Here is a 16,572-nt window from a genome sequence, read left to right on the forward strand (position 1 = left end):
CACCAGTGGGCCATGAACTGAACTTCATACAGGTGTTTAGCAGAGTGCTTGTAAAAATGCAATTTAAAACCATATAGCATCTAGCACAGGACATTAGAATTCCTACGAGAGGCAGAAAAGTAAGTAAGTGGTCCGTCGAGACCTTCAGCCTTGGTCAAGTGGTCGGGGGTGAGGCAGAGTTCAGGACCAATGATCTAAAGCAGGGATGTCCAACAGGTCAATCGTGATCTACTGGTAGATCCCCGCGAAGTTTTGGTAGATCGCGGTTGCTCTCCTTAGCATCGCTAAAACTGACTCCTGCCTCCCGCCTCGCCCCTCCCTCCATTGTTATTTGATCTCTGGAAGGGAAGACGGATCTTTCTCTGTGCTCGTTTTCATTCATAGCGATCTTTTTGTGAGTGACTTTACCCCTTTGTCCTTTGCCTTTATCCTCCCCAAAAAAGTTTTTATTTTAACCCCTAAAAAGGGTTTTTTTTCCCTCCTCTGTAAAAACAGCTCAACAATTTATAGCTGCCCCCCTCGGGCTTTTCTCCTCCCCCAAAAAAGCTGAACAACTTTGAGCTGAAACCCCCCAAAACGGGGGTAGATTACTGCCAGTTTTTAATTCTGAAAGTAGATCGCAGTCTCTTGAGAGTTGGTCACCCCTGCTCTAAGGCATACATGTTCAGCTGGTGGACCATGATTGACAGGTAGATTGCCAGGGTGCTCCAGGTCAACTTTAGGATTTAAAAAAGGGATTGCCTGTGTTCTACTGTTTGAGCATGCCTTGCCCTGGCCCCAGCAGTCTGTCCCATCGCTGTGGAACCTTGCCTTCCATTATGCAGCTGCTTTGTGGATGAAGGAGTGATAACTGCAGGTTGTTGTGTGATCAACTCTTGCCAATCCTTCCGAAAAGAAGCTCAACAACTCTTGCCAATCCTCCCCCCCAAAAAAGCTCGACAACTCTGGTCTATGCTCCCAAGAAAGCTCGACAACTCTTGGCAATGACAACGGGTAGATCACTGCTAATTTTATTTTACTGGGAGTAGATCGCAGTCTCTAGAGAGTTGGACGTGCCTGATCTAAAGCAACAGCAACAAGGAGAAAAGCTAAATAAGCTCATCCATCAATGAACTGCTTCTTCAAATATGTTGCAGCAGAAAGCCAAGGCTGCTTGCAGTTATGGGAGAGGTTGGCTCTTTTTCATACTTGGTACTGCTGCATTTGAAGAAGGAGGGAAGAAGGCAGCACTACCGTGCGGCAAACTATCAGCTCTACGTTTTTTATCATACATGCACACACAACCGTTCAGCATCATGACTTACAGGAACTAACACAGCAAAAGAGACACATTAACTCTGCTGAAGGTTTAATTAAAGGGGCATGGAAAATTAATTACTTCTGCAATACTACTAGGAGAAAAAAAAACTTTCTTGAAAGTCAAGCTGATAAAGAGACAAGCCACAAACTCTTTTCACCTGTTTGGATTTGCCCTTTTCTGCACATTTCGTCTTCTTGTCTTCTGTGACCTTCCAAAACACCTGGAGGAAAACAGAACCAGGGTAAGAACAAATCAAAGGACCTTTTCAGTGCTCCCACAAAGAGCAATTAATATTACGGCGTCCCAAGCCATCCTGGGGCAAATGCAAGCAGCTATACACCTCTTTTTTAAAAAAAATAATAATAATTCTGCTCTCTTGGAAATGGGACTTTTCCAAACACACCTGCAGTACTGGAGTTGGAGAACCTTAAGCACATATGTAAGATTACAGTAAATAACTTCAAATTATTCATTGTGCTTCCCATGAATTGGATTTGCGTAGGAACTGTTCACAATCTATAGTGGTGCCTTGGTTCTCAAACATGTTGGTTCTCAAACACCTTTGTTTCCAAATGCCAAAAACCTAGAAGTAAGTGTTCTGGTTTTCGAACGTTTTTCGGAAGCCGAACGTCCAATGAGGCTGTCGGCTATTGTTTCCGGGGCCCCTACACCAATCAGAAGCCATGCCTTGGTTTTCAAACATTTCAAAACTCAAACAGACTTCTGGAACGGATTAAGTTTGGCGCTTTTGTTTTTGCTATTTATTTTGTGTTTTTGTTTTTGAGGCTTTTTCGGTTAATTTGTTTTTGTGACTGTGTGGAACCCAGTTCAGCTACTGATTGATTGTGCGCGTGCGGAAATGGATAAAAGCCCCTCATCCAAACAATGACTATCATCAGTGCAGGTATGAAAAATATTTAATTTTAATTTTTATAATCCACAATACTGTCTTATTTATTTTACAGTATAGTACATTGATTATTGGGGACGCGGGTGGCGCTGTGGGTTAAACCACAGAGCCTAGGACTTGCCGATCAGAAGGTCGGCGGTTTGAATCCCCATGACGGGGTGAGCTCCCATTGCTCGGTCCTTGCTCCTGCCAACGTAGCAGTTCGAAAGCACGGCAAAGTGCAAGTAGATAAATAGGTACCGCTCTGACAGGAAGGTAAACAGCATTTCCGTGCACTGCTCTGGTTCGCCAGAAGCGGCTTAGTCATGCTGGCCACATGACCCGGAAGCTGTACACCGGCTCCCTCAGCCAATAAAGCGAGATGAGCACCGCAACCCCAGAGTCAGCCACGACTGGACCTAATGGTCAGGGGTCCCTTTACCTTTACTTTACATTGCGTATTGCTTTCATTTTATAGATTAATGGTCTTGTTAGATACTAAAATTCTTGTTAAATTGCTGTTTTAGGGGTTGTTTTTAAAAGTCTGGAATGGATTAATTCGTTTTGCATTACTTTCTATGGAAAAGCGCACATTTGGAACAACAGACTTCCAGAACGGATTAAGTTTGAGAACCAAGGTACCACTGTATTGGGCAAATGACAACCACTCCCCTTCCATCCAGCCATTTCCCAAACTGAGAAAACAATATAAGCAACAGGAAAGCAATAATATAAAACGAACTTGCATATTAAAGACTACGCAGCTAGAAAATGGCTGACAGGTTTCACCTGGTAAAAGCAGCTCTCTAGCTTTAAGCATGAATGTAGCAAGGGGATTACATTTTGAAGCCCTACAACAATGCATATTCAGATGCACTCCTATAGTTAAGAGAGGAATGAATCCTATTACTTTGAGCATGCATGTTTAAATTAATTAAATATTAATTAATTAATAATTGTATTATTTATACCCCACCCACCTGGCTGGGTTTCCCCAGCCACTCTCAGCACCTTCCAGCACAGCTAAAAACACAGTATGTTTGGGCTTGGGCTGCTGATCATGAATATTTAGTATACAAAACTGCATACTTACCTCTTGCTTTTTTTCAGTAATGTTCAATGCATTTAGCGCAAAGATCACTTCTCTAGCTCCTACGTACAAAACATCCTTATCTTCACTTAGCAACAAAGTTGAGTAGTTAAATATTTCGGGCTCTTGAAAATATACTAGATGAACTTCTGTTAAAATACAATTAAGGCAAACATTAATTCAAAATGCATTCATTTCAAGGCAAACTTTATTTACAATTGACTAAATAGTTGCTTGATTTCAAATCCTGGCCTAGATCCATTGATTTTGAGATCGTTAACTAAAGTGGCACAACCTAATGACTGGACATTAGTGAAATTGAAGGGAGAGAAAGCAATCCAAAAGCTTAAGCAAATGCAAATTCGCTGCCCTGGAGGCCAGGATTGTAGAAAGGGTCATTGGAATATTTGAAATGGGGTTCTTCCTGAGTGCGAAACAATGAAAAAATTGAGGGGGCCCTACAGTCAAATGATATGCAGAAGCCACAGAATGATAATGGCTTTTATTAGGACCAACCTAAATGCCAAAAATCTATGTGAGCTTTCCGTATCTGTTCATCAGGCTGGAAGATGATCAAAACTTGGGAGGAAGATGGAAGAAACAATGACCGTGTTGTCACCCAAATTCCACAATCTGAAGATGGAGGCAGGGGGAGATATGCAGGCGTAATTAATTCGCTTTATTAGGTGCCAAAGGGATTTCACGATGTGAGATGCTGGGGAGCTCAAAATGGCGGCCTTTTCCTTTTTTTGAAAATGTAACGTTGAGTAGACAGAAAGAATTGGCACGATGGGGTGGTGCTGTGGCCCCACTCTCCCAACAGCAATTTTGGTACTGCTGACCAGGGTGGGACAACAGCAAGGACAGGGTTGTGTGGGTGAACAGCAGGCCCACGAGTGATGTATTGATACGTCGCTCAGGACCAGTATGAGGGGCAGACGCGATGGCGGTGTATCGCAGGTGAAGCTGCCATCGCTCAACTCCCTACAGCAGGTGCTGGTAGCAGAGGGACTCAGACACAGCGGCCGTTTCACCAGCGATATACCGTTGAGCGAGGCCACCATCCCACTCTGCCCTCATGCCGGCGCAGAGGGAGAAACAAGTTGCATCATCAAGGCGCCAATACAGCTTGTTCCTCCCTCTGCTTCTTTAAACCGTTCGGCTGAGGAGCGCATGGCTGCCCTTGCCTCAGCCAAGCTGTCTTGCAGAGGCCCCAACCCGCCGCCAGCTCGTGTGAGCCAGCGGCGAGGTGGGGGCTCCAAGTGTATCCATCCCCCAGCTGAGGGAGCCCCGATACTTCTCTAGCTCACTTCCAAGGCAGAGAAGCATGGGGCTCCCTCACTTGGGGGGCAGGAGGCTTCGTGCTCCCCAGCTGAGTAGCCCTAATCCATCTCCTGCTCAGCTGAGGAGCAGGAGGGTGCTTCCTCACAGAGATGAAGCGGTGTAGTAGAAGGCAGGGTTTTGAACATTGTGATATAGTAGTAGTAGTAATAGTAGTAGTAATAATAATAATAATAATAATAATAATTTATTATTTATACGCCGCCCCTCTGGCTGGGTTTCCCCAGCCACTCTGGGTGGTTCCCAACAGAATATTAGGTAAAGATAAATGGACCCCTGACAGTTAGGTCCAGTCGTGGACGACTCTGGGGTTGCAGCGCTCATCTCGCTTTACTGGCCGAGGGAGCCGGCATACAGCTTCCGGGTCATGTGGCCAGCATGATTAAGCCGCTTCTGGCAAACCAGAGCAGCGCACGGAAATGCCGTTTACCTTCCCGCCAGAGCGGTACCTATTGATCTACTTGCACTTTGATGTGCTTTCAAACTGCTAGGTTGGCAGGAGCAGGGACCGAGCAACAGGAGCTCACTCCATCGCGGGGATTCGAACCGCCGACCTTCTGATTGGCAAGTCCTAGGCTCTGTAGTTTAAGCCACAGTGCCACCCGCGTCCAACAGAATATCAAGAACACGATAAAACATCAAACATTAAAAACTTCCCTAAACAGGGCTGCCTACAGATGTCTTCTAAAAGTCAGATAATTGTGTATTTCCTTGACATCTGATGGGAGGGCGTTCCACAGGGTGGGTGACACTACTGAGAAGGCCCTCTGCCTGGTTCCCTGTAATCTCTCTGTGAGGGAACCGCCAGAAGGCCCTCGGAGCTGGACCACAGCGTCCAGGCTGAATGATGGGGGTGGAGACGCTCTTTCAGGTATACTGGTATCGCCAGATCGCGAAGTTTGCTGGGCAATACATCACAATGTTGAAAACTTGACACTGACCAGCCCTACTATACAGGTGGGAGCTCAGGATTTGGCTTGGCCTGTGTGGTTGACCACTTGTCCTCCAACCATTTTATATGTGGCAGTGATGCTGTTGCTGAGAGGCAGGGAAGCAGCAGTCCACTGTGCCAACTGCTTCTGAAAGTAGCTACTCAGTCAATCCAAAAAATAATGGTTCCTTGTGAGGCACAGGGAAGCATAGGAAAACAATAATTGGTAACTAACAATGAGGTAGTTGTTCTTCAAGGTCTCCTCATTAAATGCCAAGGAGTAACCAAAGATGTAAATGCAACGGTAGCAAAAAAAATGTTGTTTACTATACAATGCCAGACTTCCAACTCTTGCTAGAAAGTTCTGAGTAGGTCTTCCACTCCCATTTATTCCACTGACTTGCTGTGCCAATTCTGCAGATATCAACACTATTTTGCATTGGCTATACCAGGGTTTTCCGAACGTGGTTTTTTGAACTACAATTCCCATCATCCCTGACCACTGATCCTACTAGCTAGGGATGATGGGAGTTGTAGTCCAAAAACAGTGAGAGACCCAAGTTTGGGAAACCCTGGGCAATACTGTATGGCGACGTAAAACAAGCCTTTAATCTACTGCTACGGAGGATTTTGTATCAGCAAAGTACAGAACTGCTATTCTTTTATTTTATGAAACACTATCCTTACCATAAGCTATGCTCTTACCTTTGTGTTCCCACGTAATCCGGGGCACTGGGCCAAACGCTGCTGCCATCCCAAGAAATAAACTCACAGCCCCATATAGAACAAGAGCCATGTTAAGTGTCCTTAGTCTATGAATGCAGATGGGCAACCACAGCAGCAAAAGTTCATTTGGCAGAAGAAACGCCTTTGGAGTTCAGAGGGTCTGCGAAGACATGTGCATCTTCATACTAAACGCACGAGCCGTCCGTTCCTTGCGAGGGTGTTTCCGAATGCCTGCTATCTGACAGATCACTTCCCCCAGCAGGCATGCATTTGCCACAGCAGAGAACGGAAAAGATTTCTAGAAGGAGCCTCAGCAAAACCTCTACTTCTTAAGCACATGCTTCTGATCCGTTGGGTTGGTGTATAAAGCTGCAGAAATAAAAGGCAGAAGGAAGGAAGTTGTCAGATTTTCACAGTGGCTAATGATTTCCAAGCTACACTCTTTCCTTTGTTAAGAAACGTCCCCACAGCAAAGACTCTGGTTTTATAAAAGGAAGCAGTGGCTCATTTTCAGAAATAGCCACAGGAAGCTATTAACAACCATAATTTTCCATGAGCTCTCATGATTTATATCTGTCATATCAATACTTATAGACAAACGTTTTGGGGATATGGAAGGGAGACGTTGCATTTTTGAAGTTCAAGGTGTATTTTAAATATTTTAACAAAAGACTCAAATGGAACTATATATTGCCATGCAGAGGTTTCGGCTGCAGGCAGCTTGAGACGTTTCTGTGCAACCCATGGGCTTTCTGTAGGAGTTGTATGAATCCCAGGATATACTTCAAAACTATGAAGCATTCAGAGTCTTAGATTCCCATCTGGGTGGGAATCTTGAAGGTCATGAAATGAGCTTTGTGGCTAAGTGAGAATTTGAACTGTGGCTCCCATCTCTTCTAAAAAGAAAGGCAACTCTGAAAATTAATTGCCAAATGCGCTATAATCTACTGAATTCAATTTTTTGGTATATTTCACCAAATTCGCAAATTCAGTATATGACTCTAGACAGCGCTATGCATTTAGCTGAATGTTTTGCACGCCCATTCTCTGCAGATAATGGTATGGAACAGGCTTGTGTTTGAATGCATGCAAAACTGTCCCTATTTTCTAATTATTTCAACCAAGTACCTTTCAGTGGAACTCTAGGCATGAGACCAACAGGAAGTCAGCACAGGTGCATAAATATATGGGATGGCAGCTTTAATGAGTCAGCTAGATTTATTGTGTCTGGGCAAATTATGTAACTTCTTTGTTCGAGCTATTCCAGTTCAATTTCTCATTTTCTGTCTACATAAAAGGTGAGCCAGCGGAAGAATGTAACCATGGCAACTAATAAGCACCGAGGGATCCTGACATCAAGACAGATGCTTACCAATACCTTTCCTGGGCCTTGTATCTAATATATATAGGAGATTTACAGTTTCACTGTGGTTCACTGGAGGTGAATACAGACCAGATGAACTTGGGACAGAGTTTGTTTTGGATTTTTTTTCTCTTAAAAACCCTACCATTTTCTCTTCTGTGTTCTCTTCTTTTGACATGACCTGTGGCAGTCTTCTATGCATGGACGTATACCTATTTTGGACTGCACTGAGCTCTGTATTTGCAATTCTGAGCTTATGAATCAAGGTTGACAAGTCATCACAGCTATTGAAAGCCACCCCTGGCTCTATCTAATATTCCACCAGGATAATCCTACTGCGTCCATCTGGGTGACCCATTTTAATAATACTTGATAACTACTTAAGCTTCGCTATTTGCTTAGTTCTCAATTTATGAATATTTAGAACTGTAATTCCCAGCTGTAACAATCGTACTTCCCATTATTTAGGGAGCATTCTTCTGCTTAGTAACTGCCAACCCTCATTTCTTTAAAATTCTGATCACTTGGAATTCTAGTAAATGGTCATTATCTTTTACACTCGGTGTTTCTGAGCAAATATTAAGTTATTCAATGCATTATTTTCTAAAATAAGAGAATTGTTCGTGTTCGTGTGTGTGTTCCTTAAATAGTATATTGGAATAGCCATTTACTGTTATTTGAAGCCAAAGACAAGTAGTGCTTATTTTATACAGCGTATCTTTTCATAGACTACAGTCCTACTTCTTTAGATGCCAGAGGTGCTGCTGGAACTGTACCTGTATACTTCTAAGAAGTATAAAGTCAATTTATTTTAACGACTATTTCAACTAATAAGTTTGCACCTTTGTTCAGGAAAAAAGTGGCGTACTGATGGGATAAGGCACTGCACAGAGGCCAATTTCTCATACAGCAGCAACTCAGGAAACTTCATATACAGTCGTACCTTGGAAGTCAAACAGAATCCGTTCCGCAAGTCCGTTCAACTTCCAAAATGTTCGGAAACCAAAGCGCGGCTTCCGATTGGCTGCAGGGAGCTCCTGCAGCCAATCGGAAGCCCCATCAGATTTTCAGCTTCCAAAAATAGTTTGCAATTCAAAACAGTCACTTCCGGGTTTGCGGCGTCCGGGAGCCAAAATGTTTGAGAACTAAGCTGTTCGAAAACAAAGGTACGACTGTAATTCCTCTTTCCAAAATCATGACTAGAGTGAAAGGAGAGAAGTCGCTCCTACCGTTGCTTGCAGAGACATGAAACAGTTGAATCTAGCTAAATGAAGGGCAAGCAAACAAGCAAACCCAATGGCTAACCCTTCAACAATAATCTTATTTTTGCTTAGCTCAGTATGGTTTCCTGTGAAGGCATTTCCCCAACTTACTTTGCTTTCTGTTTTCTCTCTAGAGTCTACACTTGGGATTGATATCTGAGGATGGGAGGGTGACGAGGGACACCTAGAGTTAATACTACCTTCCAACCCACCCTGGAAGCAATCTCCCTAGCATGATTTTGTTGTCTCTGTTGACTAGTATAAGTTTGGGTAGTATTTATGGGTTGACTGTATGAGGTGGGCTGGATAACTTTTTCAGCCAAAGGGCTGCAACTCCACTTCTGGTGGCAGTGGCAGTTTCCCAGAAAGAACAATTGACCCAGCTCTGGTTTAGGCTGCAAAGCAGCACCAGAAAATGAGAAGGGAAAGTGCTGATAAACGAAAGACCTTCGTTGGCTCTCAGCACATTTCCGAGCACAATTCAAAGTATTGGTGTTGACCTTTAAAGCCCTAAACAGCCTCGGCCCAGTATACCCGAAAGGGCATCTCCACCCTCATCGTTCAGCCTGGACACTGAGGTCCAGCTCCAAGGGCCTTCTGGCAGTTCCCTCACTGCGAGAAGTGAGGTTACAGGGAACCAGGCAGAGGGCCTTCTTGGTGGTGGCGCCCTCCCTGTGGAACGCCCTCCCACTAGACGTCAAGGAAAGGCAGTCCTGTTTAGGGAAGTTTTTAATGTTTGATGTTTTATTGTGTTTTTAATATTCTGTTAGGAGCCGCCCAGAGTGGCTGGGGAAACCCAGCCAGATGGGTGGGGTATAAATAATAAAATTGTTGTTGCTGCTGCTGCTGCTGCTGTTGTTGCTGTTGTTGTTGCTGCTGCTGTTGTTAAGATGCATGTTGTATGTTGGGGGGACAAAATACATACACAGGTAGACTGAAAGTGCTCATCCTTGACGCTGTTTCCACTTCTGCCCCAGACCAAGAGAGATAAACTTATTTCTTTTCCTCGCCCAAACTCTTTTTGAGGAAAGGAATGGTGGCCTCGAACCCTCAAGTTGGGCTTTTATAGGTGGCATCAGCATCAATGAGGAGGATCTTTGTAATGGGTATAATGAGCACTTCGTGCAGACAGGAGGGGCTGTTACCATCAACAAGAAGATAAGAGGAGATTGTGGATAGATGTCTAGTCTAGTGCCCTAATCTGTGAAATCACTCCATTCTGGTGGAAACTGATAGTACTACACAATTAAACAAAAGATTACATGTATGAGGTTGGACACACAGACTTGCAGTGAACATGAAGAAAGAAACCAAAAAGAATGAGCGTTACTCGAAGTTCTATTTGCAACAAGCAGAGACATTTAGACGATCACTTAGAAAGACACCCAACAGAAGGATAATTTTATGACAGGAATTCTGTTACACTATATAATCACCTGCCTCACATAATTAGAAATCAGACAGATGGATGGGGACTGTGTATATTTCTCTCTCCAAAAATATGCTTATATTTATTCTTTCACACTGGTTCAATGGCAGCACTAATAATCTTTGTGCCGAGAGAAATTAGTATGTGTCACCAGAACATACAGCTGGTGCAGCCAGCAACACTATGTTAAAAAATGATATAACAGCTTCCAAAGTCGGGGGGCGGGGACACAATCACACAAGCCAGACCTTCTTATTTTTAAAGGCACTTGCTAAAGTCAATTTATGACATAATGTTATGTTTAAAAATACCGTCCTGTGGCTTGAACAAAATACTAATGGGTGGCAGATATGCAATGGCCACCATTAGGGAAACTTACATTGGTTTCATGCAGGAGTAGCTCAAGAGCTCAACTGAAATAAGGCAAGACAAGCCCATCTGTTTCAGGAATGGGGGTCCCTGTTATTGCACTCCAACTCCCACCAGCCCCAGCTACCATGGCCAGTGGTCAGGAATGATGGGAGTTGTAGTTCAACAACATCTGGAGTGCTAAAGGTTCTCCATTCTTGGTCTGTCTATTCAAGGTTCCTGTTTTCTACAGAGGTCAAGAAAATGCCTTTGGAAAGTCCACAAGCCAAGGTAGGGCTTTCCTCGGCAGCTGGAATTTCAAACTTCTGAACCGGAGTTCCATTTAGCCATTGTAGCTACTTAGCCACTGGTAGACTTATCCTCCATGAGTTGGTCTAATCCTCCTTTACAGCCATCTAAGTCAATGGCCGTCACCACTGTGGTGGTGAACTCCCTAAGCCAGGCATGTCCAACCAGTAGATTGCGATCTACTGGTAGATTCCCGGCTGATCCTGGTCGATCATGGGATCCTTATCGATCATGGGATTAAATAAAGTTTACTGAAAGTTAACAAATAAAAGCTCAACAACTCTGGGCAATCCACCCACCCTACGCACGCTCCTCCTCCTTCCAAAGAGTAGATCACTGCAAGTTTTTTTAATACTGGGAGTAGATTGCAGTCTCTTGGGAGTTGGGCGTGCCTGCCCTAAAAAGCAGAAGAAGAGTTTGGATTTGATATCCTGCTTTATCACTACCCGAAGGAGTCTCAAAGCAGCTAACATTCTCCTTTCCCTTCCTCCCCCACAACAAACACTCTGTGAGGTGAGTGGGGCTGAGAGACTTCAGAGAAGTGTGACTGGCCCAAGGTCACCCAGCAGCTGCATGTGGAGGAGCGGAGACGCGAACCCGGTTCACCAGATTACGAGTCTACTGCTCTTAACCACTATACCACACTGGCTCTCCATTAATGCTTTGAGTGGAAGTAGTTGTTTTGTTCTGTGCATTCTGAATCTATCACCAATCAATCTCATTGGATGAACTCTGCTTCAGCTATGATGGGAAAGCAAGAAAAAATGGCCACTTTCTCAATGCCAAACCCCTTTCATATTTAGCTCTATCACACATCCTATACAGATTACAACTGGGATCTTGACACCACCAAAAGAGTACACAAGCCTCACCATTCTGCACTGGAAGCTGATTCTACCCAATCGCTGGAAGAAGCAGCAGCAGATATTGGCTTTTCTACATGTTAGCATTCTGCGTGCAAGTAATTTTCGAAACAGAGATGGGGTGGGGGTATTAAAAAACGCAACACTCCTCCCGCCTGCATTCTCAACTGGCCCCAGTCTGAGGAAACTTGCAGGGCCTATGCTTGGCCTGCAGGTGTGCTCTGGCTTCGAGAAACATGGCCGTGCACGATTTGTGGCTAGCCAATCAAGGAACAGAACCCGATTCCAACAGATTTACCCTTTTGCCTGTAAAGAATACTGCATATCTGCAGCATAAGTAAACAATACAATTTAAGCATTCAATCCGACAGTTGGCTGCTGCTTAATAAAATCCACCCGACAAACCATTTCTCTGCCAAGAGCTCGTTTAATGTGCCCCTTGGGGATGCGGAAGTACCATTTCTCAGGTATGCGCACCAAGCCCTACTGATGCGATCTGGGGCAGAAAGCCAAGAATATGCGCTTCACATCCAGTTCCACTTGGCTGCTAAGGAAAAGGTCTTTTGCCTGCTACAGTTATGCGAATACAGATAATAAGAGAATCTGGAATGCTTCCATCATGCCTTAAACGCATGGTTATTTTACTGAAAGGGTCTTTTGTGAAAATGGGTGTGTCTCAATATGCATCCCATTTCCAGCGCTTGTTTCCAATTAAGTAGCAACATTCGCTTGCAAACAAAGCATGCTGAATTGGGTGAGTATGAAACAAATGTAAATGAAGATTAAGGTTGTTAATTTAAAGCTGCTGTTTAGACACAAGCCCCATATAAAAATCTATCTACATCATTCCAAATGCAGCAAATAGTTTAAAACTTCTTCTTTTTATTATTATTCATTTCACTTCTATATTTTTAAGGGGGGAAATCTCAAGGCAGTTTACAACCTACATTAAAACATGCATGTGTTTGTAAAAATGTTGCTGATTCATAACTGGTACAACTACGCATCTCCATGCATTTTCAAGCACTTTCGGCCAAAATATTTTATATACCACCTTTCAAGTCCAGTTCTCAGGGAAACTTACAGATATAAAACAGTATCACATGTACAAACAACTTATAACAGAATTTGCCAATAGTAGTCGGAGCTGTAACAGAACCTAATTTATCAACCACTTAGGGGCTGTGTGAACTGTTAGAATTCCTGCTCCATAATTGCAGTCATGGGATTGTTGTCTATCACATGACGGTATATGTTTTGACTCCACAAAGTGGGAAGTGACGGAGACAGGATGTTTGTGTTACTGTGTTCCGTGAAGTGGGACTATTGTCCTTTGTTCTTTCTCGCTTTGCTGTCTGATGCTAGAGAGAGAGGGAGCCATGTTGCAGTGCCCTGTGTGTGTTTATATGTAAATAAAGTAGATTAGCCAAAATGCTGAGTTACTGAGGTCTGTTACGCATGATGCGCAAACTCTGCGGAACCCTAAGTGTGCCAGTGTCTTTTGGCGTCGGTTGCTGTGATGTTTGGGCAGAAGAAAGCTTTTGAAGCTCCCGAACGATCGACCAGGAAGGAGGGAACATGCCAGTTGGGCATGTGTCTCTACCAGAGTCCTACTTGAGTATAAATTGAGCTCCTGACATGAACATCATTTTAATTTGGTGGTTTAGAAGTTATCAGATTATGTGCCAGTTCATATGGACTTACATAGAATAGACTTCAAACAGCGCACCAGCACAGAGCAGGCACTGCTACTGGTAACCAACTATCTTACTTTTGAAGGCTTCTAAAGAAGACTTTAACAGCCAGATAGGTTCATATGGGAGCATTTGGTCTTTTTAATACACTTTAGGGATTTATAGATCAAAATCATTAGCCATATTTAGGGCAGGTTCACCCTGACAAAAAAAGCTGATCCTCTCCCCAAAATGCTCAAAAACTCTGGTCAACCCAACTGCCTGTTTTTTGTTTTTTGATAGTGGGAGTAGATCACAGTCTCTTGGAAGTTGGACGTCTCTGCACTAGAGTATGCCCTAATTCTGAGATGGTAGCCCTCTGTCTATGCTGTATGGCCACAGGTAGCCCACTGAGGTTTTAAAGACCTGACTCATTTTTGTATGGAAAAACATTCATGCATTTTGAAGACTCTATGACTGAACCCTCCTCCAAACAATGGATATCCCAGACACAGCTTTACCATCCCAGTGAGAACCAGGCCTTGCGTTAGATCGATTCCTCTCTCTCTCTCCCAGTGGGCAAAAATGAAGATTGATTTACAGCAACCTTTTCCAACAATCAGTTGCTTATTTCAGTATTAAACTTCCACCAGTTAATTACTTCTCCTCACCTCTGCACTACTTGACATCAAAGTCTTAATCCAAATGACAGTGTTGAGACAAGGGTCTGCTCCAAAGCCTGGAACCTGCAGAAGCTCCACAGTCTGCCCACCCCAAGCCAACAATCTTGGCAACACGCGTCAATGAAGTTTAATAGAATCTGCCCAGTAGCTGGCTATGTGTAGTGCTGCTGGTTCAACAGCTGAGAAAAGTCAACTGCCTTGAAGACCACCCTTTTTTATTATTATTAAAGTTTTTATTGTTTTACAGAAGTATGTGTAATGTCTCTCGTATTTTTTCCATGTAACATTTTTACAAATCAGTTTCATTTGTTGAGACATTAGGAAGAAAAGGGGGGGAGGGGGGAAGATGGATGGGGGTGGGATCGGGTGGCGATGTTTCTATTTTGCTTAATGTATGTAGGGTTTGGTGTCAGCGTTACTTGTGCCTGTTCTCTGCTGTTCACTTGTGTTCCTTTGGTGGTGAGAGAGGTTGGGGGTTGACCTAGGGCAGGGGTCTGCAACCCGCGGCTCCGGAGCCGCATGTGGCTCTTTTACATCTTTGCCGCAGCTCCGGGGCGGATACTAGCGAGGGGAGGAGGCGCATTGTGCGCCCCGACACTCCTCACTGTGGCGGGCGCTGTACTGGCTGTGACGTCGCATGGGGGCGGTGCGTGCATTAGTCACGCACCGTCCCGACGTCACCTTCCCGCCCGCTGTCAGATCGCGGCTCCGGGGATATATTTGTTTTAAATGTCGCAATGGTTTTGCGGCTCCCAGTTGTTGTTTTTTCTTCGGAAACGGGTCCAAGTGGCTCTTTTTGTCTTAAAGGTTGCAGACCCCTGGCCTAGGGTGTGGTTGTTTGTTGGTGATTGGCTGTGATGATCTTTGTTTTTGTGTGTGAGTGGGGTGGGTGGGTGTTTTGGATCAGGTTAGCCATATTGATTTATTTGCTGTTGGTGGATTATTGTCATGTCTTGTTGGGCTGTGTATGTGATAAAGGGGAGGCGTCTTCTTCTGTTTGTCCCCGTGTCAGTTTCTGTTTATTGGTTAATTTTTCTAGTAGGGCTATTTCCCATACTATTTGGTACCATTGGCCCATGCTTACTCCTGACAGGTCTCTCCAGTGTCTGGTTATGGTTGAAGACCACCCTTTTATAAAAAAAAGATCTTGTTTGCTGTTGTGGGCCACCATCCGTTCTTGGGCTGACGCTCCATTGCTACACAGACATGCTACACAGACGTTGTTATGCAGACATGGCTGATTGAACATGTAACCAAAAAGGTGTGGGCAGGTGAGGAGGTGACAGAAAAGTGAAGCAGTAGCCATATGCAATGAGAAACAATGTTGTATGGAGGTCACGTGCCTATCATCCAAAAGAACCTGGAGGTGGTCCTAGGCCAGCCTTCACCACCCTGGTACCCTCTAAATATTTTGGACTACAACTCCCATCAGCCCAGCCAGCATGGTCAATGGTTAGAGATGTTAGGAGTGGCCTGGAGGGCAAGTGACTGGTGAAGGCTGCCCAATGTATGAACAATGCAAAAGTATTGTTTAGCTGTAAGGAGATGCGCAGGGATATAGACTCTGAAAATGGCACTACAACCATTTCTGCCCGGAAGTCGTTCTGCGTGCTACTTCAAAACCATCCAACTATCTTTTTCTATCAATCCAAGAGAAATAGCAGTTGCAATTAGCTGGTAGTAATTTAGAGGCAGTGGCAGACAACTGCCATTGTGGATTCAATATTTGCTAAACAAGACCACTGGCCTTTCGCCATTCAGAAAAACAAAGCCTTAGCCTTCCTAAGAGTTAACGGAGTGTTTCAACAATCATTCCTTAAGCAGCAGGGTTCAACATGCTGTGAGGGCAATGGAAGAAGCTAGATAATAGACAGAGAAAACAACATGCTCCCATACCTATTTACAGAGTGCAAAGTCCTGCAACAAGGGCCTCAGAGTTCTTGGGGAGATGCCTGTCAAGATGGGTTAAGAGGTCTCAAGTTAAGCATCGCATCCTGACAGACATTAGTTGCCGAGAAATATTCTTTAAGTCATTCATTACTGTGCAAGTACTACAGCCTTTCCAGACAAGTGACTATGCAGGCTATTTTACCGAATGAAACTCCAGCTCTATAATTGTTTAATTATATGGTTGTCAAAGCCACAAATAGCTTGTTTGAGGAGTACAAAGTTCAATACACACAGACAGAGAAGTTTTCATGATGTTTAGCTGAACGGCTTCCGTTGGCAGAAAGAGAAGCTGTATTTTTCATCTGTCACATGAAATTACTGTTCATTTTCTTAGGAAAGTTCCCCTACCCCTCCCTTACCTGGTTCATTCCAGACATTCACATTGTACTAGTTTGCTTCCCTGCAACTTTAAAGA

The 16,572-nt window shown here is 44.0% G+C and overlaps 1 protein-coding gene across 11 annotated transcripts in view; it reads right to left on the bottom strand.

Moving 5' to 3' along the window:
- SEMA4D (semaphorin 4D) overlaps window positions 1-16,572 on the bottom strand; it is a 134,717-nt gene that overhangs the window by 42,720 nt on the left and 75,425 nt on the right. For 10 of the 11 annotated variants that reach the window (XM_028749559.2, XM_077936052.1, XM_077936053.1 and 7 more), the window contains 3 exons: window positions 6,257-6,646; window positions 3,283-3,428; window positions 1,458-1,520 (listed from right to left, as the gene is read on the bottom strand). In XM_028749559.2, coding sequence (XP_028605392.2) covers window positions 1,458-1,520; window positions 3,283-3,428; window positions 6,257-6,347 — 300 coding nt within the window. In that variant the 5' untranslated portion in view covers window positions 6,348-6,646. Of the gene's footprint in view, window positions 1-1,457; window positions 1,521-3,282; window positions 3,429-6,256; window positions 6,647-16,103; window positions 16,160-16,572 lie in introns of all 11 variants that reach the window. The other variant, XM_028749554.2, reaches the window with a different exon arrangement.

Source organism: Podarcis muralis, chromosome 11 (assembly GCF_964188315.1).
Source record: "Podarcis muralis chromosome 11, rPodMur119.hap1.1, whole genome shotgun sequence".
Lineage (NCBI taxonomy): Eukaryota > Metazoa > Chordata > Lepidosauria > Squamata > Lacertidae > Podarcis > Podarcis muralis.